Genomic DNA, 17,452 nt, shown 5'->3' on the forward strand with positions numbered 1-17,452 from the left:
ACTGAGCAGAAGAACAGGAGTCAACGTTCGTAGAAAGGTATGTTTCACAACAATACCTGTTTCTTTTGTAATCATGTGAATTGTCATTATATTTTAAATTCTTAAAAAAAATAAGTCCAGTTTTGTAGTTTAGAAGAAGATAAATACCAGTTTTTTGTAATTCATATGAATTGTTATTACCTTTTAAGTACTTTTTTAAAAAAAATAAGTCCAGTTTTGTAGTCTAGAAGAAGAAAAATACCCATTCTTTGTAATTCATGTGGATTGTCATTATATTTTAAATTCTTTAAAAAATAAGCCCCGGCCAAATTTGAGGCCACGAGACGCCACTGCTACAGGATACTTTAAAGTAACTAACACATTTTCAAAAATCTCTCTGTAGACAGTAACTACAACATAAAAGCACAACACATATTGTACAATGGAGGAAAGAATGTTATTAAGAATTAATCATCTTTATTTGCCACAATGATCGCACAAATATAGAAGATTTATGATCTCCGTGTCACTTGGGATTTTTTGCCAGCCACCATGACGTCACCAAATTGAACGAAGTTTAAATTTAACTCTGGAGGGGCGAGGTAGCTTTAGTTCGTGAACTTGCTGCAGTCAACGATTTTCTGGGCTTCGGTCTGTAAGGAAATGAAAAATACAACTATTAGTATATTTTCAAAAAAGGCAGTGGAATGTCGACAAAACACCAATGCTTGTGGGTTAGTCTCCACCAACTCAGCAAAGGAAAATGATAGAAAGATGGGATAAAAAAACATTGTTTTCAGTTCATTTCAAGCCACATTTTATGTTCTATACCCATTTTCACCATCTCTAACGCAAATGGATGAAATTTAGGGCCAAAATTGATATTCAATTTTGAAAGAAAAAAGAAATCAAAGTTTAGGATTTTTTTTTAGTAGGGAAATTAATAATATCAGACCAACAATTTCTTTAGAGGATAGATGTACATCCAAAGTTTTAGTAGAAAATATTTGAGTTCTGTTATTGGTTTCGTCTTTGAGATACAACTCTTTGAGAATGCTCAGTTTTCATATTTTTTCAAAATTTGGGCGCCAATATTTGTTGGGAACCTGATAAAAATTTGATATATACAGCATAAAGAGTACTCTATGAGAAATACCTTTTAAAAAAATGAGATTGATATTCCATGGATAACGAAGTTACAGCAGGGGAAAGTTGAAAAAAAAACAGGCAAATATAAGTTATCAATTACAAATAAATGTTTACTTTTAATGAACTACTCGGCTTCCCTGATGGCGCAGTGGTACCATCATTGCCTTGTAATCAGGGGATCCCGGGTTCGATACCCGGTGGAGACACATTGTGGTTCGGATCCGACTTTAAACTGTTGGTCCAGTTCCGATTAGCTTTACTGTGCATAAAGTGGAATTAAAACACCAAATCAATGAATCAATCAATCATTAATGGACCAAGCAATTTAAATTATTGTATTTATTAATTTCACCATACGAATGGCATAGCAAGCCCGTTGGTAGCTATTATGAATGCAGAGGTTTGTGTGCTGTTGCCATGTGCTGACAACGATATTATTAATTTGATTTCGATTATGTTGGTTGGAGAAAAGGTAGTGAGTTAATTTTTTAATTCATTGTAACATTCAGCTGAACAGGGGAAACAGTATGAAGACGTCAACTTGTCAATAGAACAATCATCACATTCACACACCAAATATTTATATATGAAAAGTATGCATTTTTTATTTGTTAATTAAATTTGCTGAGCAAACTAAAATGACAAATTTCAGGAGAACACGTGCAGCTTGTCGTGTCGCTTCTGTACAAAAGTTTGCCGTTATTACTGTCGGTCCGTTTCCAAGCGACACGTCATGTGTCGCTTTCCTTTTGGTCTGAATGCTCCATTAATGCTCATAAAGGAGCTGATGGGACTAGAGTCTCTTCCGAAATTTTGAGAAAATCAACATTTTCAAATGAAAGTAATAGAGAACTCGGCGAAAAAAGCAAAGCCGAAAATGCAAATACTTCTTTAAAATATCATTTTTGTCTTTGAACAACTTTTAAAACGAAGATTACGAGTGGTAATTACGAAATAGTTTATTGGGTATCTCCTTACCCCCAAGGACTTGGTTATCATCCTTTAGAATTCCTTCCCCTTCGAAAGAAAAAGTCCAGCTAGAAAACCTGATCTGAAACTGATTGTCATCCTTCAGTTTGTTGCAAATCTTTTTTTACCTAACACCTGTTCGTGTCATCTTTTGCCACAACGATAATTCAACAGCTCGCCGCTATTTTCACAGTCCACCCTTTATCACCTCTTTTATAAAATCTATAAGGCAGAAACTTCCCATTCATCGTCCCTGTTACAGCGCCTTGTACCCCTGTAGCTGCTCTGTTCCGATTCCTCTCATGCCTGCCTGCATTTGCAGGGAACAAAGTTGCCACTTGGTTGAAGTTCAGCAGTTTTCCGCTAGAGTGTGCTGCAGTAGCGTTAGTTGCATGGTTGACTTCGGACGTGTTCGCGGTGTGTTCAAGTGACGGAATATAACTTATATTTTGTTACATTGTCCTTGTTCTGCAGTTATAGTACTTTACACGTAATATAATAATAGTACTATACACGTACTATAATAATGGACAGACATAGCCACGCAGCTGTTTATTTCCAAATAAGGAATTTGATGTCGAATGCTTTCATCGTCAAATGTTGGTGTGGATTATGGTTTCGAAGCGTCAAAAGGTAAGATACCATATTTCTTTTGCATTACTTCTTGTTTGTATATTGGTGGCCGTACATACACCTGCGAGAAAGTGCAAAATTTTGCTCTGTTTATGAAGATAGAACTGTTTGTGTTGCTTCTAGCTCGTGTAGATGTGTTATAAAACAATGGAATGGATGGGGTTTTATAGGGCACCATTTATCACCACCTACACATTAACGTCGTTGTTGGTTGTAATTTTACATTTGCGATAGTTCAGGGGTATTAGGTTTAATGGTGGTGTAATTCCCGCATGTTTTTTTTTTACCTCGTTAAAAGAAACTGTGAAACTGCTACGGAATACGAGGAATATGAGAAACGTTGGTCACACGTCGAGGCTATCTCGGTTACTTATGATTTCCGCATCATGAAATAAATCTTGTTACGTTATTTGCGTGTATTTTTAGGGGTGTGTGGGATTTCGAAAAGTCGGCACCGTGATCTGGAAAACAAAATCTTGGTATTGGCAATTTTTATTCCAGAAATGCAAAAAAAAAATATCGCTTGAGAGGACCGGGGTGGGGGGTCAGTAATGTATAGAATTTGAGAGATTTTTACATTGGCTGGAAATTTCCCGACTTGGCCTGGAAACTGTGAAATATTTCTGTTCCGAACGTAGATGGTTTTAAAGAAATTTCAAGTTTCGATCCGGTTCCGTACACACATTGTATTTTTAATAACAAAAAGTTAATTTTAAGCCACAGTTTCCTGGTTCCCGACTGTGATAGTTCTTGATTAATGCATATCTAATGGTTTATGTTCGTAATTCAGTAAAACTTTTGTTGTCCATTATTGTTACCCAAACAACGCAAGAAATCAAGTGTAATGGGTGGGGGGAAGGGGGGGGCACGGCACTACGCTTCTGGCTAATTCTGCAGATAAAAAAATGGTTCGAATCGGTGGTCAGTGAAACTCGGCTGTGGTGCACGCTAGAATAGTTCGGCCCTAATGTGGCCGGAGCTGGATTTACGGCTTTGCAAGGCTGTGTAGCTGTTTGAGATGATCACGCCACATAGAAACCTCTTTTTCTTGTTAAGGAAGCCATCTTCAATTTTTTTCCTTTTTTTTTTTTTTTTTTTTTTTTTTGTTGTCTTCACACTAAAAATAATTGTTAATTCATGTAACATTTTGATTAATTTTCACTACGTTTTGTGCAGTTCTGACACTTCATCAATAACACATTTTCTCATATCTTCGTCATGCTTAACTTTTGGACACTACTGTAGTTACAAAAATTATAATAATATATTTTCACTTGTTATTTATGAACAGATAATTCCTCTGGAAAAATCTGATAAACGAACTGTAAATCAGGATATGGACAGTATTTTATGCTCAGAACCTCCGTGGTGGCCATATTGGATCCTCGACGCCATGTACCTTCTCTTGACACATTGACCAGCAAAACACCTAGAATTTTACCTATGATTGCATGCCTCAAGGCATCCTCCATACACATGTCTTCCCTTCATTCAAAACCCAACGCACTTCTGAAGGAGATAGGAGACATGGTCGATGTTCTTTGTTCTTCAGAGGCAGCCATCTTTGACACGTATAACGTCACACAGGCCATGCGCCACAATAGTATGCATCAACAAATTATCACAGGCAGTAATTATTTGCCCTTTATATGCCGGAATGTCAAGTAATGTGTGAAATATTGCTTAGAATCCTCGCAGAAAAGGGTACGGAATTTTTTCACTGGATATATCTCCATAACAGTGCAAGATATGAAAACAACTGTAAGAATATTTTTTGTTCCGTTTTCAATTCTGAACAAAATATGTCTGTATGCAAAATTATCAAAAACCAATTTTAAAGGAGTTATGATCGATTTAATTTGTTGGTGCGTGGTGAAACATCAGCCATCTTGAATTTATGGGCCCCTAGAAAACTTAGGCCCGGTATGTTAGATGTCTACCCAAGATTTTTTTCCCTTTCTTTAGGCATGCCGTAACAGTATCAAAAGAGAAAACTCGTCCACCTCAAAATTCCTGCGGATCTTATGACCAGGATCTTGCAATAAAAAATAATTTCTTAGAATCCTTGCAGAAAAGGGTACGGAATTTTTTGACTGGATATATCTCCATAACAGTACAAGATATAAAAAAAACTAAGAATATTTGTGGTTCCATTTTCAACTCTGAACAAAATAAGTCTCTACGCAAAATTGTCAAAAACCAATTTTAAAGGAGTTATGATCGATTTATTTTGTTGGTGAGTGAAGCGAAGGCCATTTTGAATTTATGGGCCCCTAGAAAACTTGGGCCCGGTATGCCAGATGTCTACCCAAGATTTTTTCTTTCTTTAGGCATGCCCTAACAGGATCAAAAGAGAAAATTCGTCCACCTCAAAATTTGTGCGGGTCTTATGACCAGGGACCAGATTATAGTCCAAGTCCAACTGGAAAATCGATCAACAAATCTAACCTCGTGAGATCCAGACATTAGTCTACTTGTCCTTCTGATACTAGTTGTCTGTGACACTCTAAACAGTTGACAAATATAAAATGAACAAACTCAACATTCCAAATAAGTAACCTACAACTTTAGACCATTTCTGTTACCTGAATCAGTTTATAGATGTACATGATGGAGTCCGTGGATGGCCTACAGGCGTCTGGGATAGGCGTGGCGCCCCCTCGCTTGCCCCAGCTGGGGGAGAAGTTGATCTGCGCGGTGGTTGTGTCGACGAACAGCGCCAGGAACACTGTTGCCAGAACCAGGGCTGACAGGACTACTCGAGACATCTGTGGAAAACAGTACAATAGAGAATTAAATACAGGTTTTCGTAAATGATTGTCGGGGTTACAAACAAGCACTGTACTTTACGTAATAAAGGTAGACACATGCAATTTTTTGCAAAATGTTAGAAAACTCACCAAGTTTTTATGACAAAGTCACAAATGTTCCATGTGTTCGCCTCGCGATATCCTGCAGATATCTAAGCGATAGTCCATTTCCTGCCACACTCGGGATAGCATATCACGTGTAACACTGTTGATGGAATTCGTTATGCGTGTTTTCAGTTCCTCGATGGTAGTGGGTAATGGAGGATAGTAAACGGTATCCTTTACGTATCTCCAGAGAAAAAAATCGCAAGGAGAAAGGTCAGGGGAACGAGGCGGCCATGATAAAAGGTTTTCATCCTCATCACTCCCGCGCCCAATCCAACGTTTTGGTAATTTTCTGTTGAGCAATGATCGCACTTCACAGTGGAAATGAGGTGGGGCTCCATCCAATTGAATGATGAAGGTGTTAGAATCTTCTTCCACTTGAGGAAATAGCCACTCATTCAACATATCCAGGAATTTCAATCCTGTAACTGTTTTCACCATGAAGAAGAATGGACCGTACACCTTTTCTCGTGACACAGCACAAAAAACATTCACTTTAGGCGAGTCCCGAACCAATTCAACAAACTGATGAGGATTTTCCGTTCCCCATATGCGCACATTGTGTGTGTTTACTTTTCCACTTAGGTGGAATGTCGCCTCGTCAGTGGAAACGAAATTCTCGATGAAATTGTCATCGTCAGTCATGAGATTTTGCATATCGCTGGCGAACGTTTCCCGTACACGACGGTCGTTAAGTGTTAGCTTTTGATGCAGACTTAGGCGGTATGGTTTCATGTTGAGCCGTTTTCGTAGAACACTCCATAATGTTGTCTTCGGTATGTTTAGTTCCTTGGATCCAGCAGGAATCGATTTCTTCGGGCTCCGTAGATAGGTTTCACGAACACGCTCCACATCATGTTCCGGCACTGATGGTCGACCACTGCTTTTGTTTTTGCAAATGCAACCTTTTTCCTTGAACTGCGCATACCACCTTCTAATCGAATTGTCTGATGGTGCATCTTTCCGATATCGCGCACGAAAATATCGCTGCACAACTGTAACGGACCTCGTTGCGTGATATTCAAGGACACAGAACGCCTTCTCACTAGCAATATCTGCCATTTTGGAAAGCTGCCGCCTAGTGGCAGAATCTGTAAACAGAGGTATATGAAACAAATAAGGAACAAAACTTGTTGAGTTTCTCAAGAATATCGTGCATTTGTGTTCACCGTGTCATTCACCCAAATCGGTTACAACAATGAGGAAACCCCGACAATCATTTACGAAAACCCGGTACATGATCATTCTTCTTCGGCTTCTGCCAACCTCCGTGAAGGAGTGGTTAGCACAGCGCGTCACGACACCAGAAGCCTTGGTTGTCTTTGTGAGTGTCCCTTCATCAGTTTCATAACGTTTTCATTAATCCTCATCATCATCACGATTAGCCAAAAGAGAACGGAAAGATACACTAAATAACAAAAATGAAATCAACTTCTTCGGGCTATCCAAATCTCTTGTCTGAACTTTGAGAGATCAAAGTCCACTTAGCAACTTGTTACTTGACCGCCTCAAAATATTTCCAGTCGAAAATTTGTTAATGAGATAGGTTTGGAAGTTAGCAAAGATAAAACTAAATATATGCTTGCTTACAGGGCGAAACCAAGTGATAGGCAATAATCAAAATCTAATTAATGATAACAACTCGTTTGAACCAGTTTCCAAATTCAAGTACTTAGGAGTAATACTAAAAAATTAAAATTATATTAAAGAGGAAATATAAAACAGGCTTAATTCAGGAAATGCATGTTATTTTTCTCTTCATAAACCTTTGTCTTCTCGTTTAATATCTAAGAAACTAAAAGTTAAAATATACAAAACAGTAATTTTGCCTGTAATATTATATGGATGCGAAACTTGGTCCCTTACATTGAAAGAGGAACATAAATTGAGAGTATTTGAAAATAAGATCCTTAGGAAAATATTTGGGCCTAAAAGGGATGAGGAGACAGGTGAGCGGAGAAGGTTACATAATTTCGAAGTACATAATTTGTATTCATGTCCAGATATTATTAGAATGATTAAATCAAGAAGACTTAGGTGGGCAGGCCATGTGGCACGAATTGGAGAGGAAAGGGGAGTTTACAGGATTCTTGTTGGGAAACCTGATGGTAAGAGACCAGTAGGAAGACGAAGATGGAGGGATAATGTTGAGATGGACCTAAAGGAAATTGGTAGGGATAGAAAAGAATATATAGATCTTGCTCAGGATAGGGACAGATGGAAGGCGTGGATAGAGTGAGACCTGGCAACTGTGGATTAGTTGAAGTTCCTTGAGTAGCCTCGGGATCTAGCCATCGAAGGTTCCGGATTCGAATCATGGTACGAACTCTTCTGAGAGCCACTTCATCAATCTCATCATTCATTCTAAACGTCGCGTCTAGCTAAAAGAGGCTAAAAGCGACATTTTTAAGAACAATGCAAACATGGTTCTGTGAAGCGAGGAAAACATAATTGCATTATCTCTTGAATTTTTTCTTTGTCAAATAACCTAATAACTTTGGAAACAATTATGTATGGTTTTCATTAATTACTATATTTAGATATATTCTTAACAGTACGGTTTCAGTCTCCTTTTTCTGTCATAGCTTGTTGGTTTTCTGTATAGATGGCGCCTCAAAGACAGATAAATTTTCTCTCCTTTCTAGAATGAAACAATCATGTAACTAGTATCAGGATGGACGAAACAGGTTCTCAACTTTAGATTATCCATTCGAGAAACTTCGTCTGCTATAGTTAATGTCTGAAGTTGAAAACTGTATGCGACAATCGAGCTACTCAAGGGACCATTATATTACTTTTTCATTATGTTAAATGCAGCGTCCAAGGACTGTCCTGACCGAAAAAAAAGGCCTGTACGGCGAGCAATGCCATGAATGAATGCATTAAATCCACCCATCCCTCCCCTCACCAAAGAAGAAACATGATTCCACTTTTGTTAAGGTAATGAGAAAAAATGTATGAAGCACTGGTGACGAGAATATCCGCCCATAAATGTCGTAGACGTTAGAAGTAGAAGAAAAACGACGCTAAATAACAAATGAAATCGAGCAAGACTAGACTCTTATAGATGGGTACTACTTGCATGTACTACACCCTGAACTGCGTTTTGCAGACTAGCGAGGCTCTGGTGTCTGGAACGATGGCCGGTATAATCCTCTATTGGACATGTGTTTGTCCTTCATCTATTCCATCTTATCACAATTCATCCCAGAGGCGCCAACTTAAAAAAAAATTGGGGGGGAGGCAAGGTTGACATAAACAATATTTTTTATATGTAAATATATATCATATCTGTCCCTCTAAGTGAATTTTTGGCGGGCAGAAAAAGTCTTGCCCTTCCGAAGTCGTTGCCTATGATTCATCCTCATCTTCGCAATTAGCCAAAGTCGCAAAAACGCGAATTAAAATAAATCAGTTAATTCAATCAGCTCATAGACTCTTTTACAGTAACTCTCGGCCATGTCTTGCTTTTATAGACATCTCTCTTGGATTAATCTCGATAAGCCTCGAATGGGCTATTCTGATTTTCGTTTCGCTACAATTTCCAGTTCCAATGCCTGTGGAAGTTTTGCAAAACCTTGAGGTAATGAAAACAACGTACTTTGCTCCAAGATTTCGCATTCTTGTCATTTCCTAACGGTGCCGTCTTATTGGCTTTCGAGTATCGACCAATCTGTGTATTGTTATGTAAGGAAATGAGACTGAAGTGGGAATTTCAAATTAGCTCAAGAGATGACGCTGGTAGTTTCCATTTAGAATCTTTGAAACGAATGAGTGAGAATATCCAATTTCCTTCACCATTTCAATAAAAAAAATGCTACGCACAGTGAAGCAAATTCAGGAAATTAGAAATCCTCATTTCTACACGTAATTTACTTTTCTATTACGTAGCAGGAAAATAGTTTCGATAGCTGTATTACTTATGAATATTTAACTTTGTGTACAAGTTTGGTGCGACATTTCTTGGCATGTGTTAGAACGTAGAGGAAAAAAACAATGAATGAACCGTTCCTAATGTAGATAGGTTTTGCCCCTTAAGTCACTTGTCACAGATAAGACTTAAATTAACTTGTAACGCCGTTACGAGTCAATCACCAAATATAAGATTAATTGATTTGCTTTATTTTACTTCGCTTCTTGCGCCACTTTTGGCTAATTTGCGAAGATGGGTATGAGTGATTATGAAGTTGATGAATAGACACGCACAGACATCTGTCCAGGCCGGAATTCGAACCCGGGACCCCTGGCGTCGTGGCGCGATGTGCTAACCACTCCGCCACGGGGGCCGGCACCAAATATATGAAAGCTTACTGGGACAGATTGGTAAATATGCAGGTTATGGGTTCAGCATTCGCAGATATAATAACATAGCCGAAGATTCTGGATAGTAGTCGCTTCCCAGCCTCTGTGGCGGAATTGTCAGTATGCATCGAGAAACTAGAGGTGCCAGGTTCGAATCCCACTCAAGTCGTGTCCAAGGTTCAAATCCCGGCGTGCGGATGAGTAACCTTTGTGATTGGTCTTTCATCAATTTAATTGTATCATCACTCATCTTCATCGCTGCGATTAGCAAGAAGTGGCAGAGTATTGATAATACGACTCTAAATGTACATGAAGACATAGGTGTATTTTCATGTGGTAGTTCTGTCTTAAAAGATAAAGGAATAGTACACAACGCACGGCCATGAAATTAGGCGGGTGGCAGAAGTTCGCGCTGTTGCCACGTCGAAGCATGTGTTCGGAGGTTTAAGACAATGAAAGATCTCGTTGTAGAATTGGTCTTTCTAATCCATGTGATACAAATTGACGGTATTTGCTCGAAGGGTCAGGGATGACACAAACGTGCCCCGGAGAGAGGTCTGACGCTCGAACTAGTCAACGCAGCCCGGTCGACGTTGCCACACATTCCGCGGGAACCAGCGACTTTTGTCCCGTTCTCGCTTTGCTTTTCCATATGTGGCACAAGCGCAATTCTGCCCAGCCACCGATTTTCATGACCGTGCGCTTAAGCAATATTGTTATGGTACTGTACAGGGTGGCTCAATAAGTCACTTAACACCCCCGGTACAAGGCCACTGCAGCGCGCAACATGGAAATGGTGATGACCAATCTTTATCAGGCCAAGGGGGAACCACATTGACGCCACCCACACGGTCGGCGGCCATCTTGATGTCCGCCATCTTGAATTCAACTTCAGAATTTTAAATGGGAAGGGGGTCGTGCGACATATCAAAATGGGCTAGAATTTCACGAGAAATGCAATGGTGAAGGGTTTTTCGACGTATCTTTAACCAGTAAAAAGTTATGACTGAATTCTTGTACCAATTAGCTCCTTTTCGAGGTGTTAGAAAAATGCCTTAAAATTTGTTTAGCGCATCGGTAATGCATCGAGATCAAAGTGACGTCTAGGGAGAGAAGTTCGCATGCCATTGCACATTATTTTAATCGGATACATCCATGAAGAGCTGCTCATTATGAATGGTTGTCGCGAACAATTACCAGTGTGACGCTTCCATTGAATTAAAAGTCCTTCACAGTGACAAGGCTAATGTTTATGTTCAGAAGGAAGTTTATAAACAGAATATTCGATGCTTTTTATCTGATAACCCATTTTCGACAGATCAAAGCTGAATGGTTAGTGTTGGTAAGTTAATGGTGTGACGTGCTGTGTGGAACACGATTGGTTAGTCAATTTTCCATCAACGGAACCTTAAATGCTTAGGGCTACTTGGATTTGTTAAATAAACAGATTTTTTCATCCTTGCTTATGGAAGAAGGTACTTTTTACAGAGTTTTTTCAATAGGGAAGAACACCAGAACACTTATGGGAACGTTATGAACCTGTTTTTGTCCAAAGTTAGTTATCAGATGACAAGGGTCGCATATTCTGTTTATGAACTTCCTTCTGAACATAAACATTAGCCTTGTCACTGTGAAGGACTTTTAATTCAATGGAAGCGTCACACTGTAAATTGTTCGCGACAACCATTTATAATGCGCAGCTCTTCATGGATGTATCCGATTAAAATCGTGTGCAATGGCATGCGAACTTCTCTCCCTAGACGTCACTTTGATCTCGATGCATTACCGATGCGCTAAACAAATTTTAAGGCATTTTTCTAACACCTCGAAAAGGAGCTAATTGGTACAAGAATTCAGTCATAACTTTTTACTGGTTAAAGATACGTCGAAAAACCCTTCACCATTGCATTTCTCGTGAAATTCTAGCCCATTTTGATATGTCGCACGACCCCCTTCCCATTTAAAATTCTGAAGTTGAATTCAAGATGGCGGACATCAAGATGGCCGCCGACCGTGTGGGTGGCGTCAATGTGGTTCCCCCTTGGCCTGATAAAGATTGGTCATCGCCAATTTCAAATTCCATGCCGCAGTGGCCTTGTACTGAGGGTGTTAAGTGACTTATTGAGCCACCCTGTACTTATGTAGAAAGTATTTTATTTTTTACACTTATTTTGCGTCGCTTTTCTGCCCCTTTTTGCTAATCGCGACGATGAGAGTGAATGATGATAAGGTGAAATTGATGAAGGGATACTCGCAGCGTACACCCATGCACGGAGCGGGACTCGAGGCCGGGAACTTCTGTGGAGAAATCAAAAGTCGACCACCGGGCGGGCCTATTTTGGAGGAGAAATACAGGCAACGTCCGTATATTACTCACGATCACGGTAAGCGGAAGATTGTTACGACAAAAACATTATCTTTTGAACTGCCAGACTCCATAATCCGGACCACCTTCTAAAATAATGCCAGCACAGAGACTCAATTTATTTGCAAATTCATGAGTGGTAGGTCATGGATCACAACTCGATATCATTGTCGCAAATGTGTGTTGAACAGTTGGAAAACTGGCATAGTTTGAACGTAGTGTTTCTAGTCTGTTGATTGATCGATTTAGTATATTTTACTTCGCGTTTTATGCCTCTTGGCAAATCTGCGAAGATGGGAATGAGTGATGAAATTGATGAATAGACATTCCCAACCAAGCCCGAGCGGGATTCGATCCCGTGACCCTTGGCGTCGCAGCGTGATGTGCTAACCGCTCGGCTACAGGGTCCGGCTCTAGTCTGTTGAGAAAGGGTCATCATTCAAATAGGATGTGTATATATATATATATATTATTTTCTAACACAGGGGTGCCCACAGGGGGAATTCATGACGCGTCTGCGTGATGGGAATTTTTTGGGGGACACGATTTTATAGTTTACCTACCAATTCTACATATCATCACACAAGAATGGGGGGATCGTTTCGTTTGATTGACTTGATGTTCATTTTTTAGTTATGGTTATTATGTACAGTTTTTCATCCTAAACCTGCTCATTCTATCCTACAAAGATTCAAGGTTGCCACTGACATTTATTATTTCTATTTGAAAGCGACAAATTTGTAATACGTAGGGCTCGCTGATGACCTAAAAAGTAAAAAAACGTCTGTAGAATGGAGCTTAAAATTATTCAAAAATGGGCTAAAAATTTCAAAATATGGCCAAAAAATAATTTTCGATCTTAAAATGGGAGTGATTTTTCATAAATTACAAAAAAAGTACTTGAATAATTCGATAAAAGCCATTCTTTGGTGGTTTCAACTACCTCTTTATTTTTACTTCAATGTTGCATAAATGCGACACGAGGTTTTTCTGTGTGTCATTCACCTCCTTTCGGAGTTGGCCCTGCACGATACCGTAGTACAGCCTCTGAAAATCCAGTTGTGTTGTGCAAGGTATTTTAAGATTGCTGGAGTAAATATAAGTTTACCACAATTAATTATTTTATCCATTGCCAAATATTTCAGTCAAAATAATATTGTGCTTTTGCACTGAAAATATTTTCGAATATTGGCGCATTTGCTAAAAGGACCATATCTAAGTTATGTTAGCAAATACATGTAAACATTCACAAAACAACAGGGAAATAGCAAAATGGGAACCTAAATATGATTTTCAAAATTAAATAAGAACTAAAAATACTGAAAAATGACCTAAAAGACAAATAGGCCGTAAATACAAAAAAAAATGTTATCTGGTTCTAATTAAAGGGAAACAGAAGTGAAGTGTAAATATCTCTCACAAATGCTACGAATTCTTTCCTTTATGCAAACATGTCACGTACGGTAAGGAATGTGACCTGATATTGTTCCCATGGCATATTATCGATTTTAGTGTCTTATTCGATAGAAAAATTAATGCCAGTGGCAACCACGATGCTACTCACGGGATTTCATACATTTGATAGACAATGCCATTTTCATGGCTCGTAGAATTGGTAAGAGGACTATAAGTGACCGGTCCCAAGAAATGTGTGTCCCTTGAGCAATTTCTCCTCATCTTCGCGATTAGACAAAACTGGCAGAGCACTTATGATGGTATACTGTATAAAAATAGCATTATATTGCTAGATTTAAGCATTAAAGTTACTCCAAACTGAGCCACTTCTTTATTTCCATCAGCAGTGTAAAATTATAGTTATTGATTGGAGAAAGCAGAACGCTAATTTAGGGCAACACGTGACAAAAAATGATCGATATATATCAACAAAGAATTCGCTGGATATGAGGGAAAAAATCGTTAAAACTTAAATCAAATAAAAGAGACGTTAAAAAAGTGTGCCACAAGAAATGAAAAACTTCATATGATGTGGAAGAATTACAAAAAATAATCGAAGTAAAATAAAATAATGAATCAACCATTCAATCAACTAATCGATTTATCATTCAATCGACCGTTTAAGGGTCGATTGATCGAAACTAACCGGATTCGTGGTCCAGCGCGGTGAGTAGTCGACTTTGTGGCCACCGAATTTCCCCGGGTACGTATCCTGGTCTGGGAATGTGTGCTATTTCTGCATGTCGCTTCGTCAATTGCATCTAATCATCACTCATCGACAACATCGCAATTAGTTAAAAGTGGCAAAAAGACAACGTTTAGTAACAAAGCGAGAGTAGACCGTATCGAGACAGTATCGATTGCAGTGTCTGTAAAAATCGGAATGAGTTTGTGACACTTGTAGATTTGGATTTGAAGTATATGGAAATTCCCCAGACGTAAAACAAAATTGTCTTACTGTGACAACCAAGATAGCAGCTCTATTGATAGGTTCTATGTACTGCTTAATTTATAAAATCTTGTTTTCTTTATTTTAATCGGGAGTAGAAAAATACATTGCGCCCGGTCGCCATGACGCCTGAAAATTTTCACTTGGCGACTGAATGTTTAAATCCAGTTCATTTTTTTTCTTTTTTTAATATTTCGAGTTCGATTACGGAAATTTCCATTAATTTTTCTAACTAACGAGTACAGTATGTGTTTTTTAATGTTTGTGTGTTTTCTGTGTCACGTGTATCATTACATCAGAATAATAAACATGCGATAATAATTTTTGGCACGGTTTTCAGCCGAATTTTAAAATCAGCAGCAATATGGTTGAGACGTATACGAATTAGATCGTATTGCATAGTTATTCATGCTGTTACCAGTTGAGCCTTCTTTAGGAAGGCCACTCCGGTGCAAGAATTAATAACTTTTAATCCAATCTTGTATGAATTAATAAATTAGATGTTTTAAGATCACATTTTGTATCTTGTCTTAGTTATCTTTGCCCACATTTGGAATTATTTTTAGTTTTTTATACCCCTGCGAAACCAAAGCGAGGCAGCAACTCTATTCCACCAGACCGAGAACGAAGCCCTTCCCCATATTGATCTTGCCAACGCTGTCGTTTCTGTAGTGAAAGTCACAAATTTGTTTCAAATTACATTTTTCTTATTCGACTCCTCTTATTCTGCCTCTTTATGCTAATCGCGACGACGATGAGGGATGACAGATTTGATGAAAGGACAGTCGCAAAGGAACACCCGTACCAGGACTCGATTCGAAACATTCGGGCGGCGACGCGAGTCCAGCACGAAATGCGCAAAGTACGAAGTTTGTTGTACGTTCTCTCTGTGCTCAGATAGGTTAATCGAGACTGGACCTACAGTTTAAAATGGGGGATCTGAAGCACTGCGCCAATTCTAGAAATCGAACCTCTACCCCTTCATAACACAGCGACGTTATTGGGGAAAGCTTGTAGTCAAAAGGTCCTGGGTTGTATTCTCGATGTAGGAACATTACATATTGGTACGTATCGTACATAAAGTGGAGTAGTATAAAATTGACTAGGATCTGAGACCGAGAGCGAAACAAGTATTAGCAATTGAGAACTAGGCGTGCTTCTTCGTTCAGGAGACGAGAGGATCTTTAAATTGAAGTTTCAGTCCCGATTAGCCTGTCTGTACATAAAGTGAACAAGATGGGAGAAAACTGTTATAACTCTTGTCTCGCCTCTGTGCAATCCCTATTTCCTAGTATAATTTTCCTATCTCACACTCAAAGTTTTACTGTCACAAGCTTATTCTCCCATATTATTATATGCTTCTGAACCTACACAGGAGCTTCTGGTTAGCGCTCCCGGGTGCAATTCCTGGTAGAAGCCACCAAAATTTAGGAATTGAACCAGTCTAGCGACGACAATCGGGGAGGTACTAGAAAAGAAGTGCCCTTAGATGGCTGGTGCGTACGGTTGCTATATACGGGCTGTGCACTGAAACAGCCGTAGGGTTCTGAAGCTTGTAAAGACGACTTTCAAGGAAGGAGAGGAGAGGAAAAAACAAAACCCAAAAACACAGCCTTGTAGGCCTAATTCTAGAAGACACGTTTTTGCAACAATAGTCAAAGACTTCCAAAGAATTTTCAGAAAACCATTTTGTGCCTTACATAACATATTCATGCATAAGAATGTATTTAATAAATAACGAAATTCAATAAAGTATAGTCTTAATCATTTCTGCTTTTCCACATGATTACGGGACATTAGTGCGTGGCGAAGATACTTTTCAGGACAACGGGACAAATTACACCATTCCGGGACGTATAGCAACCCTACTGTTGCGCCATGAGTATAGGGTTTCTTTGAACCTACACAGTGACGAAATTCTTAGTAAGACAAAACATATACGTACAAAAATAGATTATTGCTACAGACAACGCCATACTTACCATAGTGATAGGTGGAGAAACGCTGGTGTCTGTCACACGCTGACTGACCTGTGTACGGCTGTTCGCAGGAGTTGGAACTGAAGTAAGCGAGTTGGTGTTTTTATACCCCGATTCACACCACTTGAAAAAAAAGAATCCTCCCTACTCTAGAAATGCCTCCTGCACCTACGCATCCGCGCCTTTCTTCAGTGGCAAATAAGAGCGTTGGCGGCCCCGGACTGAGCATAACGCTTTTCGAAACTATTACTTGATTCACAACATATCCTCCCCTTCTTCTTCTCTTCCCACGAATTTCAGCTTCGCAAAATTGTGTTGTCCATTATCTTCTCCCTTTCGTTTTCGAGGCGGAAAAGAGATGCGAGGATGAAAAAAAATATTGAAAATAATATTGGCACATCGTCGGTGGTTTCAATGTGACAAGCAATAATAGGAATAATGAACCATTAAAAAGTACAGTGGCGCCATCGGTTGAGAAACTGGTGATCCGAACTCCGAGATTTTTTTTTTGATTTTTTTTTATGGTATAATATGTGTCATAAGCAAGCTAAGGATTTGCCCTCAATTTCTTTTTTTGATTCTTGGCCAGAAAATGAAGATTTTTACGTGTAAAAACAGTTTCAGGTTATTTCTGTAAGGGATACATGAATTTTATGGTGGCTGTTTATATATTTATTTTATTTTTTATTCTTTTGTCTATTTCAGTCATTAGTGCAGTGCCTATTTCGAAGATAATACCTTTTTGAGTGCTTGCTTG

At 38.9% G+C, this 17,452-nt stretch overlaps 1 protein-coding gene across 1 annotated transcript; it reads right to left on the reverse strand.

Annotated features, from left to right (window-relative positions):
• Window positions 1-498: 498 nt before the first annotated feature.
• Window positions 499-16,794, reverse strand: Akh (Adipokinetic hormone). Its single transcript, XM_083118878.1, has 3 exons — window positions 16,699-16,794; window positions 5,316-5,498; window positions 499-632 (listed from the first exon to the last, which is right to left on the reverse strand). Exons 1-3 carry the CDS (start codon window positions 16,699-16,701, stop codon window positions 588-590), a joined length of 231 nt encoding a protein of 76 aa, XP_082975004.1. The 5' UTR covers window positions 16,702-16,794; the 3' UTR covers window positions 499-587.
• Window positions 16,795-17,452: the final 658 nt, after the last annotated feature.

The sequence above is a fragment of the Lepisma saccharinum genome, chromosome 1, assembly GCF_977018435.1.
Source record: "Lepisma saccharinum chromosome 1, izLepSacc3.1, whole genome shotgun sequence".
NCBI lineage: Eukaryota > Metazoa > Arthropoda > Insecta > Zygentoma > Lepismatidae > Lepisma > Lepisma saccharinum.